This window comes from Hesperophylax consimilis, chromosome 28 (genome assembly GCF_061612785.1).
Source record: "Hesperophylax consimilis isolate HC1 chromosome 28, BYU_Hcon_1.0, whole genome shotgun sequence".
NCBI lineage: Eukaryota > Metazoa > Arthropoda > Insecta > Trichoptera > Limnephilidae > Hesperophylax > Hesperophylax consimilis.
In genome coordinates this window covers 6,112,013-6,129,059 of record NC_142863.1, presented here as the reverse complement: position 1 = coordinate 6,129,059, position 17,047 = coordinate 6,112,013, and the positions used below count along the sequence as shown (strand labels likewise).

The following is a 17,047-nucleotide window of genomic DNA, read 5'->3' as shown; positions in this document are numbered from 1 at the left end:
ACTCTGCTAATTGAAAGATTACTTATAAAAAATCTCAGTTCTGGTGCAACAGTTCATTTGTATCGTTGCATCAAAAGTTTCAACTCCCAATACATGAAATTTATTGATTGAAACAATTATAAACATTCAATCAAACCTTTTTTACTTTCGTCTTTAATGCATTCACTTAAAGGAATACTCCAACTTCCATTGTTGCAGACATGGATCTTCATTGAGCTGTCAATTATTCCGGTATGATATCCCTTTTCGCAGGTTGAAATTAAATATGAACCATGTGGCATGCTGTCTTTGCATTGATTGATCGCTTTAAGCTTTTCCAGCGGCTGGTAAGTGCAATCTGTTATAAAAGTATTACCAATTGGAACCCGGCATGAATCTGGAAAAATTTAAAATATCTATTCGATAAATGCGTGTGAAAAATTTAGTTATATTTGTTTGTTTACACTGTATAGTAGTTTTGAAATGATTTTTTTTTATAAAAATATTTTATTTTGTAACAAATAATTATAAGCAACAATTAGTCGCCTGAAATATTATTACAAAAGGAAAATATCGCCCGAGTAAAAATAAATGCCGCCAACGGGAATTGAACCCGTACCTTCTGATGTCCGGTCAATTGCTCTGAACCACTGAGCTATGTCGGCTTATTTCTTACCCGCCAAATAATTCAATGTGTAAAATAAATGACTTGTTTTTACAAGGGAGATATTTTCAATTTGTATTGATATTTCATGCGACTAATTGTTGCTTATAATTATTTGTTATCCTTTGTGCTATGCATAAAACCTTGTCTTATAGTTTATCATTAAATAAATAATTCAACAACCAAATAAACCTAAATAAAATCCCATACTCAGATTGTTCCCTATTGACAAAGAGCACTCGCCTCTCAATCTCCCACCTATCCCTACCTCTTCCACTGTAGCTCAGACTGTCCACTTACCGTGATATCAACACATGTTAATCTAAATTTTAGATTTTTAGTATTATACTGCCCTGATGAAGCTACGGTTGTAGCGAAAACCGGTCGGCATTAAGTATTTACCTATAAGTGATGTTTACAAATTTATTGTTTAATTTTAAATAATTTTTTGTTGTGTTTACTTGAACCGTAAATAAAATCATATATTTGTTACCATAATTGAAGGAAGAATTGTATCAGTCTGAAGATGGCTGTGACAGACTACCAGTAACGTAAAGTCAGACACACTTGTGTCTTGTACTATTGTCATTTAATAGCTACCCCAAAATCAGCTGGATCAGTGTGGTTATCTTGTATTCAAAATTGGAATGCGCTCAAATAGCGAAATTTAGACCGTTTATTTATAAAGTTCTTGTGAAAATAAGTTCTAAGCTCACCGAATATTTCTTTGCATTTTGGTAATGATGTCCAGTTTCCATTCTTCTGGCAGACCATCATAGTGTCGGATACATTTTTGTAATCCTTATAGCAAACATACCAAACTACTGAGGATACTGGGACTCTTCCTTCTTGTCTTGCAAGGATGTAGCCATTTTGTGGTTTCGATGGTATTAAACAACCAGAGCTGGAAAACAACAAAATACATATTAACACCATACTCCTCTCTTCAAAGAATCTGACCTAAGAGATAATATTCACCTCCAAAGGACGGTTGTGGAAACACGTCGGTCGACTGACGACGTAGCGCTGACGAGCTGGACCGAAGGTCCCCGTACGCCGCGAGAAGCGAATCGCGTGGCACTTCTGCTCTTCATTCAGTCGATTACATATACTAAAGCAAGTGACCGAAGATGTACGATCGGCACTGTTCCCAACATAAACTTGGATTTGTAGTTGTTTCAGTAGGCTTGATACGTTCACCATCGCGCACAGATTTATTCATTTACTAATATTCTCCATAAAACAATTATGTATTACGAAGAAAATTAAAATTTCAGGTACATGTATGAATAAAAAGTCATTGGAGCAGAATTACTATTTCGTGACTTGTGTCAAAAGAAAGTTTCTGAACTGTCTATAAGTGAGGAAGAAATGGCGATAGTCAATGCAGAACCGTTTAGCAGTTGAGCAGTTGATAGGAAGTAAAGTTCGCTTTCAGAGCGTACAAAAGTGCACGGGATCTCCCATGAGTACTTGTTAGGCACATATAAGTTTACCTTTTTCAACATAGATGGATTAAGTATAGTTCCAGTGATTAGCTTCAAAATATATAACCTTAGAATATAAGTTAGTATCATGTTCTCCAATATAAAGGTAACAAGCAAATCTCTATTGTATTCTTCTATTTCTAGGATATGATTTTTTTCAGAGGGGACTCAAATAGTGGAGCTTTATTCCTAGGTACTGCGAACAAGGACTTCATGTGCGACCTTTCATACATACTCGTATAGTTTTCCGCAGATAATTAAAATATTTTTTTACCTTACATTGGAATCTCGCTTAAGTGTATTATCTGAAATAAAATATAACTATTATTTAAAGAATATGATTTATACAAAATAAGGAATCCTCATGATACTGACATATGTAAGTTCAAATGGACAATCTTTGATCTATTTGGCGCCGAAACCACTCGGAAAGCCTAGAATCTGTAAACTCAGACGCAAACAAATCATTTCACAGCCGAGCTGTTGAGAATATGAACGTGAAGAATTAAATTTTACTAAATTTCATAAACCTTTGACATGTCCCGTTGCTTGAGTTTGTCGTACTTAGTATGACATTCACTTGGTTCATTGAAGGTCTTTTCATTTTCACATTTTATTTTCTAATCCCAACAACAACACTTGTCTCTTTTTAAATACATCGCTTCTAATTCCACTTTTGTTTTTGCAATTGAATACATAATATCATTTAAGTTGAAATTAATCCGATTAAAATCCGATTAAATCCGCTGTCGATGATTACACATACTGGTATATATGCATTTAGCTTAAGTTCAATGACATAACAGCAGTAAATGTCGGTCTTATCCGATCGGGATTTGGCCTGGTTGGTAGAGTTACCGACTCCAGTTCCTGGAAAGGAAGGTTCAAGACCTTTGTGACACCTTTCCCCAAAAACAGCCTTTCAAACGATCAGAGGATGACGATTCAAAGTTCCTCGCTGCAGTCCTCCCGCAGGATGTAAATAAAGACATGATAATAATATTGTGTTACCCATACTATCAAATTCACATAAGAAACTTTGAACATGTGCAGCAAATTTTTACGATTTATTAACTTCAAACTACAAATACCTTTTCAACGCATAAACTATACTATTCTAACTTAACACACTTTATTATTTATACTGGGTTTTTACAGATGTTTTTACTTACGTGAGAACAATCAAGTTATTAACTAGGAAATAGAAGTAAAATAAATGACTTAACTTTGTTGCTTAAAAGTATTCACTCCGAACTTGACTCTTGTTGTAACTCCTACACCTCGTCAACTCTAAGTACAAAATTGGCAACCAGAAAAGTTATGTATATAATTATATGTGCATAGTTTTTTCACCTTAATACACTTGGAAACAAATTCGCCTCAAATATCGACTTACGCAATATAACTTTACCAGTAGGTACCTACACATATAGATGGGAGATAACTTAATTAACCGAATTAGGACTAAATGGATTTATCGGCCTGATGAGACACCGGGTCACTGGAGCCAGGATGCGGCTAATGGCCTACGCCAATGCGGTGGTGACCGCAGCCTACCAGCACCAAGCGCCACTCCCACGAGTGAGCGCTGGACCCAAGCTCACTCAAGACCACGCCCTGCATAGTTGTACTCTGCGTTAATTTATTCTTCTTCATATATTTTTTTAATTTTTCAAATACCTATTGTACAAATAAAACATATATATATATATATATATATATATTGTCCTCTTCCCGTATTATGTTGATCCAGTAAGAAGTTGTTAGACTAAGTTGATCCACCTTTAACACCATATAACTTGGCTATTATGGAATACATCTGAATAAATTGACAACAGTGGTACAATAATTATCAATGTTGCCAGTTTGCCAGAAAAACCATTTGATATACTGTTAGTAAAATTTTCAAAATTTGTATGGAAATCGGATGCATAATTTATGTTGATCTACCCAAATTGGCATACTTATGTTGATCTCATATATATTGATCTATTCCCGTAGTATGTTGATCTACCCAAATTGGCATACTTATGTTGATCTCATATATATTGATCTATTCCCGTTGTATGTTGATCCAGGTAAGAAGTTATTAGACAAAGTTGATCTGTGTCCCTATATATGGTTTTACTAAATGAACCAATCAAGGGGCAATCGGTGGACTGTTCATCACAAGGTTTTATCTGATTCCGTAATCTTTTGTGATATTGAACTCAAAGTATTAGTCTCTAGAGTCGAATATCGCATGAAATGACTGTGAAATGGTACCGTTTCAAATCAAAATGACGTGTGTTGCTTGAATTGTTTATAAGAAATGTATGCGTATTTAGATCGAAACGAAAATTTCGCAAAAACAAATCCATAAAAAATCATAACTTAGCAGGGGTACACGGGTTCATAGGGTGAGGTTTGTCTAGGTCCTGGCGGCGGATGCGTTTTCCCATCTACTGCGTGGCGGGCCGGATCGAAAGAAACTGGTTGAGGGATACCTTTCGACCATAAAAATCCAAAATGGCGGCAAAAGGAATAATGTTATGTAGGAAATTTTGAACCTGTATCTTTTACCATCTCTCCTGATTACGCTTCGTGACTTAGTAGGGGAGGCCGGGTTCATGGTTATAATGGGTAATTAATGGATGATTGGACGCGGTTGGAGCTAACTAAAAACTGTCCAAAGAAGCGAAGCTAGCAGTCCACAATGGAGTGCTGGTACCTACCCTAATATATGTTGCTTGAATTGTTTATAAGAAATGTATGCGTATTCAGATTGAAACGAAACTTTCGCAAAAATCAAATCAATAAAAAATACCTACTGCGTGGCGGGCCGGATCGAAAGAGACTGGTTGAGGGATACCTTTTGACCATCAAAATCCAAAATGGCGGCAAAAGGCATAATGTTATATGGGAAATTTTGAACTTGCATCTATTACCATCTCTCCTGATTACGCTTCGTGACTTAGTAGGGGTGGCCGGGTTCTTGGTTATAATGGGTAATTAGTGGATGATTGGACGAGGTTGGAGCTAACAAAAAACTGTCCAAAGAAGCGAAGCTAGCAGTCCACAATGGAGTGCTGGTACCTACCCTAATATATGGAAGTGAGGCATGGAACTGGCAGAAGAAGGCTGAAAGTAGACTGAATACTGTAGAAATGAGATCCCTGAGGCATATGTACGGTAAAATAAGTTGATGGTATATCTGGTGCAATATCGCACCAGAGTCCCAACTGCTACCGTCTGGAGCCAGTGAGACTATGGCATCCCCAATTGGGGTTGTTGTGAGACTGAAGATATTGTGAACCTCGAAGGAGATGACGGGGAGAAAGTTGGGAGAGTACCTGGCTATTCAGATCTGGTTGCCAAACACTAATTGTAAAATAGTACAAATTTATTTTAGTAAAATTTATTTGAGCCCGCGACCTTCGGATTGCTAGTCGATAGCCTTACCCCTCGATAACGGAGGCCGTCATTTAGGTACGTTTTAAATTATGTTTTACATTTGAAAGTAGAAGTTTATCACAATTTGGGAGGAGGGTATGTGTACCGCCGCCCCGGGAACCATTTATTTGATAACCCACACTTCTGCCATAGGTCTCCCCAAGTTGTTTGATATGTTTGGTGACTTATCAGGAGTGCCCGAGTTTATGGGGTGAGGTATGTGAGGGGCTTGGCGGCGGATGCGCCTGCCTAATAACTGCGTGGTGGGCCGGATCGATTAGTCCTCTTTCAACGCATCGCCTTGCAACGCAGTAGGAGAGTTAGATTCTTATGTATATCACTCGAACACACTGAACCCCAGATTACTACCCACCCATCAAACCTATTTACTTCCCAGAACTCACTCTCTTTCGTTTCCTTCAAAATTCCCCCAGCACAGCATTCACAAAGATGACATAGGCCCTGAGGGTTACGATTTTCCTCAGGGCCTCCTGTGTGGATATGATGTAAAAAATATAAGAAATAAACAACAATCTCGCTAAACGTTGGCGGTGACCTATGGTAGGGGTGTTGGTTATCTAATAAATGGTTCCCGGGGCGGCGGTACACATAATTGTAATAGTTCTCGAGGGCTCTGATGTACAGACATTATGGCTCCTGTTGATTGACGAACATATACTAAAACATCGTTGGTTGGAATCGTAGCTTGAAATGACTTTAGCCATGTTTAGTAATAAACAAATTAGAATAAATTTTTTAACAATCATAATTTAAAATTTGAAAAATTTAATTCTCACCAATCTAATCGCCGCAATTTTAATAGGCACATATTATGGATATTACGCTTTGGTTCAACTTAATCATTACAAGAAACTTACGTCGGGAGAAATGATAAAAGATACATTAAAATAAAATTTTATTCAATCAATGTTCAAAATTTCTCTTATAAAATGATTTAGACAAATCTCACCCCATGAACCCGGGCACCCCTGCTAAGTCACGAAACGTAGTAAATGATGCATTAAAGTTACATTTTTGTTTAATCAAGTTCAAAAGATTTTGTTGATCTCATATATATTGATCTATTCCCGTAGTATGTTGATCCAGGTAAGAAGTTATTAGACAAAGTTGATCTGTGTCCCTATATATGGTTTTACTAAATGAACCAATCAAGGGGCAATCGGTGGACTGTTCATCACAAGGTTTTATGTGATTCCGTAATCTTTTGTGATATTAAACTCAAAGTATTAGTCTCTAGAGTCGAATATCGCATGAAATGACTGTGAGATGGTACCGTTTCAAATCAAAATGACGTGTGTTTCTTGAATTGTTTATAAGAAATGTATGCGTATTTAGATTGAAACGAAAATTTCGCAAAAACAAATCCATAAAAAAATCATAACTTAGCAGGGGTACACGGGTTCATAGGGTGAGGTTTGTCTAAGTCCTAGCGGCGGATGCGTTTTCCCATCTACTGCGTGGCGGGCCGGATCGAAAGAAACTGGTTGAGGGATACCTTTCGACCATAAAAATCCAAAATGGCGGCAAAAGGAATAATGTTATGTAGGAAATTTTGAACCTGTATCTTTTACCATCTCTCCTGATTACGCTTCGTGACTTAGTAGGGGAGGCCGGGTTCTTGGTTATAATGGGTAATTAATGGATGATTGGACGCGGTTGGAGCTAACTAAAAACTGTCCAAAGAAGCGAAGCTAGCAGTCCACAATGTAGTGCTGGTACCTACCCTAATATATGGAAATGAGGCATGGAATTGGCAGAAGAAGGCTGAAAGTAGACAGAATACTGTAGAAATGAAATCCCTGAGGCATATGTGCAGTAAAATCATGTATGACGAAATGTGCGTATGCTGTGTCTATTCTACAGGTATTTTATAAGAGCCTGTTAAAAGAAGCTAGCAGCATTGATCCCCGGTGCACCGTGCACGTGCGTGATACTCGAGCGGAACACAGGTTCACAGTAAAGTTGATGTTATCTATGTATGAACGGGTCGTTTCTCCGACTCGTTTTACCGTAAGTCGGCTCGCATGTGGAACGAGCTATCAGCATCTGTTTTTACTCGTCCATATAATTCGCGCCTCTTTAAGACCAGCATTAATAAATTCATTCCAACAGCCCCTACCTTAACCCGCCTCATAACGCTGCCCAACCGGTTGGCGACATAGTTTCTATGTATTTAACGTGTAAAGACAGGGGCGCTCTTGTGATAGGTGTCACATAAAAAAATCATACCGCCGAATTTGAATATGGAGACTTACAAAAACTTCCGTCTGGAGCCAGTGAGACTATGGCATCCTCAAAGGAGACCTCAAAGGAGATGACGAGGAGGAAGGTGGGAGAGTACCTGGCTATTCAGATATAACCAAACACTAATTGTAAAATAGTGCAAATTAATTTTAATAAAATTTATTTGAACCCGCGACCTTCGGATTGCTAGTCGAGAGCCACCTCAAGTAGTTTGATATGTTTGGTGACTTAGCAGGAGTGCCCGGGTTTATGGGGTGAGGTTTGTTCGGTTCTTGGCGGCGGATGCGCTTGCCTACCAAATGCGTGGTGGGCCGGATCGATTAATCCTCTTTCAACGCATCGCCTTGCAACGCAGTAGGAGAGTTGGAATCTTATGTTTATCACTCGAACACACTGACCCCCAGAATACTACCCACCCATCCATACCTATTTCCTTCCCAGAACTCACTGACCTTCCTTTCTTTCAAAATACCCCCAACACAGCATTCACAAAGATGACATAGGCCTTGAGGGTTACGATTTTCCTTAGGGCCTCCTGTGTGGAGACGATGTAAAAAAATACAAAAAATAAACAACTATCTCGCTAAATCGTTGGCGGTGACTAATGGTAGGTGTATTGGTTATCTAATAAATGGCTCCCGGGGCGGCGGTACACATAATTGTAATAATTCTCGAGGGCTCTGATGTACAGACATTATGGCTCCTGTTGATTGACGAACATATACTAAAACATCGTTGGTTGGAATCGGTGCTTGAAATGACTTTAGCCATGTTTAGTAAAAAACAAATTGGAATAAATTTTTCAGCAATTTCAATTTAAAATTTGAAAAATTTAATTCTCACCAATCTAATCACCGCAATTTTAATAGGCACATATTATGGATATTACGCTTTGTTTCAACTTAATCATTACAAGAAACTTACGTCGGGAGAGATGGTAAAAGATACATTAAAATAAAATTTTATTCAATCAATGTTCAAAATTTCTCTTATAAAATGACTTAGACAAACCTCACCCTTTGAACCCGAGCACCCCTGCTAAGTCACGAAACGTAGTAAATGATGTATTAAATTTACAATTTTTGTTTAATCAAGTTCAAAAGATTTTTTTAGCATGGATTTGACGTTTGCGAAAGTTCCATTTCAATATAAATACTCGTGAGGCAGTCTATCCTCTGTAAGTATAAAGTCATTTTCATAGAATATGGATGTACTAACAGGATCTAAAAAGTACGACAGCGCGCGCGAAATTGGCGGTTAAGTTACAACGCATGCAAGCCGTCAAGTTTGTCAGAAATATATAGATCAACAAAATAAATCGTGTAAAATGTATATGGCACCGAAAAATGGGCGCGGCTTACAGCAAAATCTCGATGACACAAGTTGATCTGTAGGGATTTACATATGTATGCCAGCTTGGGTAATGGATCAACATATCCGGAGTGGATCAACAAATGCAAACGGATCAACATATACCTGGCGTACCGTCGCGCGAGATCAACATAGTACGAGAGGGGATAAATATATATATATATATATATATATATATATGGGACGTGTGGGATTGCACTAACCTCCCCACATGCTGGAATATTATTATTTTCGATTTTATACCTATATATATTTATTATACATTTCCTCCTTGAGAATTTCAATCACGATACTGTGTTTTTACATATTATGACAGCATAATAACGCTTTGCGAACACCTCAGCACATGTTCTTACAGTGAGGTTATCACAAAACCCAAACAGATATTGAATTTTAACATCCTTGTATAACTGGTACTTATTATGTAAAAATAAAATAATAGAAGTCAATAAATAAAACGTTTTTTTTTTTAAATTACCTTCTCCAAGACTAGTTATCCCATCCAATAATGACCAAGATCCTCCAATATCGAAGGTTGGTTGATCGAACATACTTCGGCTGAAGTTACGGCAAAAATCGATCTTATTCTGTTGACCAGAGCTATGGTGGCAAAAGGTGACAGCTTCCTCACCTAAGGGAAAAGTGCAATTAGCGTAGTGTAAGTGCAAAGAACTATAATTTTAGAGTACCCAAAACCTGGAAAATCAAAAACTTCATAGGGTGAGGTTTGTCCAGGTCTAGGTAGCGGATACGTCTGCCACCAGCCGGACCCTCCCGACCCATCGCCTTGCAAAGCAGTGAGTTTGACGGATTCAAACGTTCTTCACTCCTGGACACATTGACACCCACATTAACACTCACTCCTCGTACATTGTCTCTCTCCAGAACATCCTTGCCTCTTTTTCATTAAAAATACCCTCCAATGGCATCCCCAAAGATGACATAGGCTCTGTGAAAATTTACTGCAAAATTTTCCTCATGGCATCTTGTGCAGAGCCAATGTAAAAAAATGAACGTAAACTCTATATGATGACTAAAATGAATAATTACTTTTTCCAGTGAACAAAACAATATAATTTGTTATATCGTAACAATAAAAATGTACTAATTAATAGATATACCAACAGATGGAACTGGTTGATACATTTGTGATTTGTACCGAAAGGCACAGCCTTTTTCGACACTAAGGGCCCGTTCCCACTTCCGTTGTCAAATCGGAGGCGGGTCCCGTTTTAAAAACGGATGCCCTAGTGGCTGTAGTGGATGTATGGAGCTGTTCACACTTGTCCGACACGATTTGAAAACGGATCCGACATTTTTTGTCGGATGGATCGCCAGCGCAGCTCGTCCGTTTTCAAATCGTGTCGGAACACGCTCGCTCATAGTGTTGTATGGAGCTGTTCACACTTGTCGTCCAGTCGTTCCGGCAGAGTCCCCGCCAAACCCCGACCCCTCCCCGCCCGCTTCCAGTCGCAAGGAAGCAGGCACGCTGCGTGCTTGTATTTGGTTATTTTGTTAAGTAAATAAATCAAAACTACAATAATGGATAAGGAAATAAATCCCGAAAATTTAATACCGCTGGTCGAAGAAAGAGTATGGTAATATTTTATCTTTATCTAAATAAAAACAAAACACTTGGTGTACACAACTTTTGTATATCAACATTTTTATTTTTATTTTTTAAGTTTACTTTTTTTAAATTTTAAAGCTTTAATGAGATGCACGGATGAGCGTATTAGTTTAATAAACACATAATAAAAAATATTTGAGTTGTTATTGTTTTCTTACTTTAAAATATCGATAGCCTTTCTTCAGGACAAATGCACTTTCTCAATTTTGTATTTTGATATATTATGTTAAGCTCTCTGAAACTCATTCCAGTAGATGGTTAAAAGAAGTGATAGACATTCTCTTAAGCCCTTAAGCGCCCTTGAGGTGATTTTTCATGGTGAAAACGGCGCTATATAAATAATCCAATCATTATTATTCTAAAATAATTAAAGAACTTTAGTTCATCACTTCTCAACTCACCAATTAACACTTGGAAAATTCCTACAGAAAATCATTCGGCTATGATTGGGTGTACCCAAAATTTTCTTTTTACTTTTTTCTTCTTTTTAATAAGTACCAAATGACAACAAGAGCTTCATCGTCGTTCATTGCGCACCATTACTGAAGAATGAGCAAATAACATGTTTTGGTTGAATCGACAATTATTTTTTTTCGTAGATTATGGTCCGTTTTTAAAACGGAAGTGTGAACAGGGCCATTGGCCATCCGTTTTTAAAACGGGACCCGCCTCCGATTTGAAAACGGAAGTGGGAACGGGCCCTGACACAAACTAGTATTTCTTTGAATGCGCATTGCGCACACATCAAAACTTTTTTGTAGAATACATTTTTTGCATATTTTGATCCAGCTTTTGACAAGTTGTAGTGTGTAGGTGGCCAGTGACCTTCCTCTTGTTTTGAAAAGTTCGAAATAAAACTGTAGATTTGTATTAAAAAGAAAGCCACATCAGAATAATTCTTTATGTATAAAAATATTGATTATGTATATACGGGATTTTCCAATAAGAGGTGTTATTTTGAATAGCCCGCTATTTCGGTAGATATTACTTTTGAAGCTGTCATTTTTGACATTTGACAAGTAAAAACTACGCCATTGATAAAAATGGAAGAATACACGCTTCAACAACGCATTGAAATTGAATGTGAAGTGAATCAAATGCAAATCATCTTGAGTGATGAGGCCCATTTCCACCTCGGCGGCTTCGTTAACAAGCAAAAAAAAGCCTAATTATCCTCAACGTGTGACTGTTTGGTGCGGTTTATGGTCCGGCGGAGTCATTGGACCTTACTTTTTCGAAAATGCGGCTGGAGCAACAGTTACGGTGAATGGATCCCTATCGAGAAATGATTAATGATTTTTCATGGCCGGAATTGGATGGTATTGATCTAGACAACGTTTACTTCCAAAAAGACAGCGCTACGTGCCACACAAGCAACGAAACCATTGATCTTTTACGATTGAATATCAAAATAACACCTCTTATTGGAATACCCTGTATAATAATAATATTTTTTTAATGAGCAGGCAGTATTCTGGTGATGGGTTCATATCTGATTCATCAATGTGTTGAACAGTAATTGAGTTGTATATAGTACCCGGCGTTCCCGGAGCTTTACGCAAGTTTTTCGAAATCAAATTAAGACAGTAAATATCCTCTTATTTTGAAAGTGTGCAAAATTTCACCAAAAATATCAAAATACTGCTTTAGGGGGTAGGAAAAAGGGATGTGATTTTTATAAATCTCTTGTAGACAGAGAACTTCCACTTGTTTCGAAAGTTAAGTGTGCAATTTTCATTAACCTCATATTAAAAGCCAGCCCGACACAAAGCCATAAAGTCAAAACAGACAATCTGCGTTATATTTTAGAATAACAAGATTACGAGTATACCTATTTCAATCTGTGGCAGTTCGCATTCTGGTACTGGATTATTCCAACTTCCGTTATTACAAGTTAGATCATTCAGCAAGTTCTGTGAGTGATGACCCATCTTGCAGGTGGAGACGAGAATGGCACCATGGGGCAAACTGGTTTCGCAAAGTATAGTCTGGTTCAGGTGAGACATGCACTCAAAGTTGACGGAGTTTGAAGATAAAATATCGCAGTTTTCTGTAACAGAAATAATTTTTTTTAAATAAATTAGCCCAAGCGCAATTTTGCTTCGAGGGTTCTGAATTAAAGTACTTAAAATGAATTCTAAAAAGTGAAAAATATCTTTAATCGTCACGTTGTACTAAAATTGAACTATAAAAAATACATATATAACAAAGAACTATGCCGATTTCGATAAAACATTCGACAAAGTCGGCCATGATATATTGTTTAAAGATTGAAAATCATGTGTTATCGTCAGTATATAAGTAACGGACACAATCTTTCTTACGAATACAAAACCAACTCCAGGAATCCCCAGGGATCGAACCTAGGACCACTCCTTTTTATTTTATTTATTCAACGACATTCGCAAGATATCACAAAATAAATCATCCTTGCTGATGATGACAAACTTTTCAGAGATATAAATGTCACAATAATTCCATTCTTCAGGCAGCTTGATTATCTAATCAATTTTTTTTATTTGTACACGCCCAGTTAGGGCTTTTACATATGATACAATTAAAAATACATTTGATATAATCAGAGAGTAAAAGAGATATAACAATTAAAATATGTACCAAGTATAAAAATATGAACTTAAAAACAACAAACAGAGTAAACATAGGATGCACATTTCTATAAATTTAGATACATTTAAAATTTATAAACATTACAAAGCTATCAAGATTGACATACAGATTTAATAACAATGTTTTTATAGGCTGATGGATATTCAGTACCGTTGGTGTTCATGTGATATTTATTCCCTGCACTGTGCAGTCGGTTCATTTCTGAATTTATTTCTGCTTTGGTACCTGCAATGTTACAATGGTAAGGTACCTTCTGACGAACCGTTCTACTAGGCACATGAAAGTTAATCAGCCTAAGGAGTTCAGGGGAGTTAAAAATGTTATTAACAATTTTACAAAGAAAAATAGATTAGAAAATATTCTTCAAGGCCCTTGACTTTCAACAGTGAGGTGTAGTTAATGTTTTCAATAGGAATTCCTAATCCATAATTTATGTTTCTACAAAATTTATGTTGGATTCGCTCGATAGATTTTTCATGAATATTGTAAAATGGATTCCAAATGGTTGAGTTAAATTCTAAATGGCTTCTATCTGACAATGGATGAATACAATATTTTTAAGGTTTTTAAATTTTTGAAATCTTTTGAAGTTCTAATATGAAACCCAACATTTGCATCGCTTTATTGGTTATATTGTTAATGTGGGAGATAAATGTTAATTTGGTGTCAAATATTTACCCCAGGTCTTTTGTTTCAGGTACAGATACTAAGACTTGATTGTTCATACAGTATGTGAAAATCAATGGGTTTTTCTTCCTATAAAATCTCATGACTAGACACTGTTTTTACGTTAAGGGTTAATTTATTTAGGATATACCATTCAGAAAAGCTAATGAGATTTGATTGTCATAATAAGCAGCCATTAATATTGTCAATAATTTGGTAAATTTTCATATCATCTGAGAACATCAAAATAAAGACACGTGTATATACATTTGTAACGTCATTTATAAATATGTTGAAAATAATGGGTCCTAGATGTGAGTCCTGGGGCACGTCTCTTGTAGCTTTAAAAGTGTAGGACAGTTGACCTTTGATGCAGACAGTAAGCTCTCGATTAGACAGATAATTCTTAAACCAGGATAGTACGTTACCGGTTAAGCCAATTTTTGCCAGTTTGTTAACAAGAATTTAATGGCAAACCTTTATTAAACGCTTTGCTGAAATCAGTATTTATAGAATCGACTTTTTGTCTATTAGCAAAGTGCATTTGTTATATAATTTTCTTACAGGTTGGTTAAGGTTGATCTGCTTGAAACAAAACCATGTTGGCAAGTTGTAATGATGAATTTCACGCTGGGGTTTATCTTTAGAAGAATCTATTATAATTATCAATTATTGTGGTTCCACAACACCAAGCTCACACCCGCTTTTCATCAAATCTGGGTTGCGTGGTTCCTCAAACTAAAATCTCATTCGCTCAACGGCAATTCTGGTTCATCGCGCCTAAAATATACAATGCATTGAGTACCGACTTAAAGTCAAGTAGTTCTGTATCCATATTTACTGTCCGTGTACATCAATGGATATTTGAAAGGGGACGACATTTCTTTAAAGATTATATGAGTTCCTAACACAATAAAAAAATAAATTATAAAAACTTCTGTCCAACTTGTCTCATATCACGAAAATTAAAATGAAGTGTTGAACATAAACATCTTGTCTTATAGATAATACCTACGATAAATAAACATGCACACAAACAATTATATGCATTAAACAATCTGTATTAATTATGTTTATATTTTAATCTTATTGTTTAATATTTTCAATTTTTATTTGTATCTTTTTAAATATACATATTCTTTTTCTTTATTTTTCAGATTCCTCTTAATTTTAATATATTTGTTTTTAGTTTTATTTATCATTAAATTTGTTTTTTTCTTTACTTCTTTCTTATTTTTCTATAAAATAGTATTTTTTAGTTTTCCTAAGTTATTTTTATTATTATTTCATGAATGATTCATACTTTCATACTTATGTTTCTATAAAATAGTATTTTTTAGTTCTTCTAAGTTATTTTTATTATTATTTCATGTATGATTCATACTTGCATACTTATGTTTCTATAAATTGTATTTTTTAGTTCTTCTAAGTTATTTTTATTATTATTTCCTGTATGATTCATACTTGCATACTTATGTTTCTATAAAATAGTATTTTTTAGTTCTCCTAAGTTATTTTTATTATTATTTCATGTATGATTCATTGTTTCATACTTATGTTTCTATAAAATAGTATTTTTTAGTTCTTCAAAGTTATTTTTATTATCAATTCCTGTATGATTCATACTTATGTTTCTATAAAGTTTTTTTTTTTTTTTTGTATTAGGCAATTCACCCTAAAAAGAGTGCTATGTGCCGTTAAAGTTAGGGGAGATGGTTATAATTTTTTGGGAAATCTATACGGTAATAGGAAATCTCAAATATTGAAGTCATTCAAGTCTATGAACTTGTATAGAACTGAGAAAATGCGAGAATTGTTGAGAGAAAGTAAATAAGGAATACTAAGAGGAGATTGGTGGGTGATTTTTATAAGTAAACGATAAATGCCTTTGAAAGATGAATGATTTTTACAATTAAAGAAAACATGATCAAGAGTCTCATTTTCCATGCCGCACTGGCAGAGTGGACTATCTAGGACCCGGATTTTAAACAAATGGGATGCAATGGAGCAATGACCAATTCTCATTCTCGAGATACAGGAAATATACCTTTTGGATTTTTTCTAGCCGTGGAACCAAGGTTTACTTGGTATATGATTTTGTATTCCAGCATAAAAAGCACCAGTTCGGGTTTTCGTACTAGTCCAATTTTCTTCCCAGGAGCGAATCATGTTGGATTTAAGAATTGGGATGAAGTCAGAGATAGGAATTCTAAAATCTAAAGGATTAGAGCCAGAAATTGTTCCAAGTTTAGCTAGAGAATCGGCTTTTGTTACCCTCAATTCCTAAATGGCCAGGGACCCAAACCAATATTGTCTCGAAATTTAATTCATTTAAAGATTTAAGGGTGTTTCTGATATTATAAATAATATAGTCTTCTGGTTTATGGATATTTGAGGAAATTTTCAACACTGCGTTTAGTGAGTCAGTGCACAGTAAGACTCGTCGAATATTGAAAAGCTGGATTTGACTCAAAGCTTGTTCGATTGCGAAGCATTCTGCAGTAAATATAGAAATTTATTTAGGCAATTTATAAGACAAATCTAAATCGAATTCGGGAACGTGTACCGCAGCTCCACAATCTTTGTTATCAGACTTAGAACCATCTGTGTAAATGAGTGAAAATTCTGGAAATTTAGAAGATGTAATGTTTTTAAATTTTTCCTCAACATTTTGATTAGATGAGGTTAAAATATCAGTTCGGAAGTCTGAAGTTATAACGTTGGGGATATAATTGATAGAATCAAATGGGATAGTGAAAATAGGAAGGATAGGATCTTTTTGTAGATTTTGGAGGGAAGAAGACAGAGATTTGAATGAAAGAAAACTTTTTAGAAGGAGAGAAAGTCGATTTTTATCTGTCGATCTTTTTTCGTTATTTAAGTTATTGAACAAATAATCAAGGCTTTGTTCTAAAGGGTGACGCG

General features: G+C 35.8%; 1 protein-coding gene across 4 annotated transcripts in view; it reads right to left on the bottom strand.

The window, feature by feature from the left end:
* Positions 1-17,047, bottom strand: part of LOC149410078 (clotting factor C-like) — a 93,946-nt gene that overhangs the window by 25,161 nt on the left and 51,738 nt on the right. For 2 of the 4 annotated variants that reach the window (XM_089648515.1, XM_089648517.1), the window contains exons 14-18: positions 12,660-12,878; positions 9,677-9,829; positions 2,405-2,435; positions 1,360-1,547; positions 137-376 (exon numbers count right to left, since the gene is read on the bottom strand). In XM_089648515.1, coding sequence (XP_089504641.1) covers positions 137-376; positions 1,360-1,547; positions 2,405-2,435; positions 9,677-9,829; positions 12,660-12,878 — 831 coding nt within the window. The remainder of the gene's footprint in view (positions 1-136; positions 377-1,359; positions 1,548-2,404; positions 2,436-9,676; positions 9,830-12,659; positions 12,879-17,047) is intronic. The other 2 variants (XM_089648518.1, XM_089648519.1) reach the window with 1 other exon arrangement.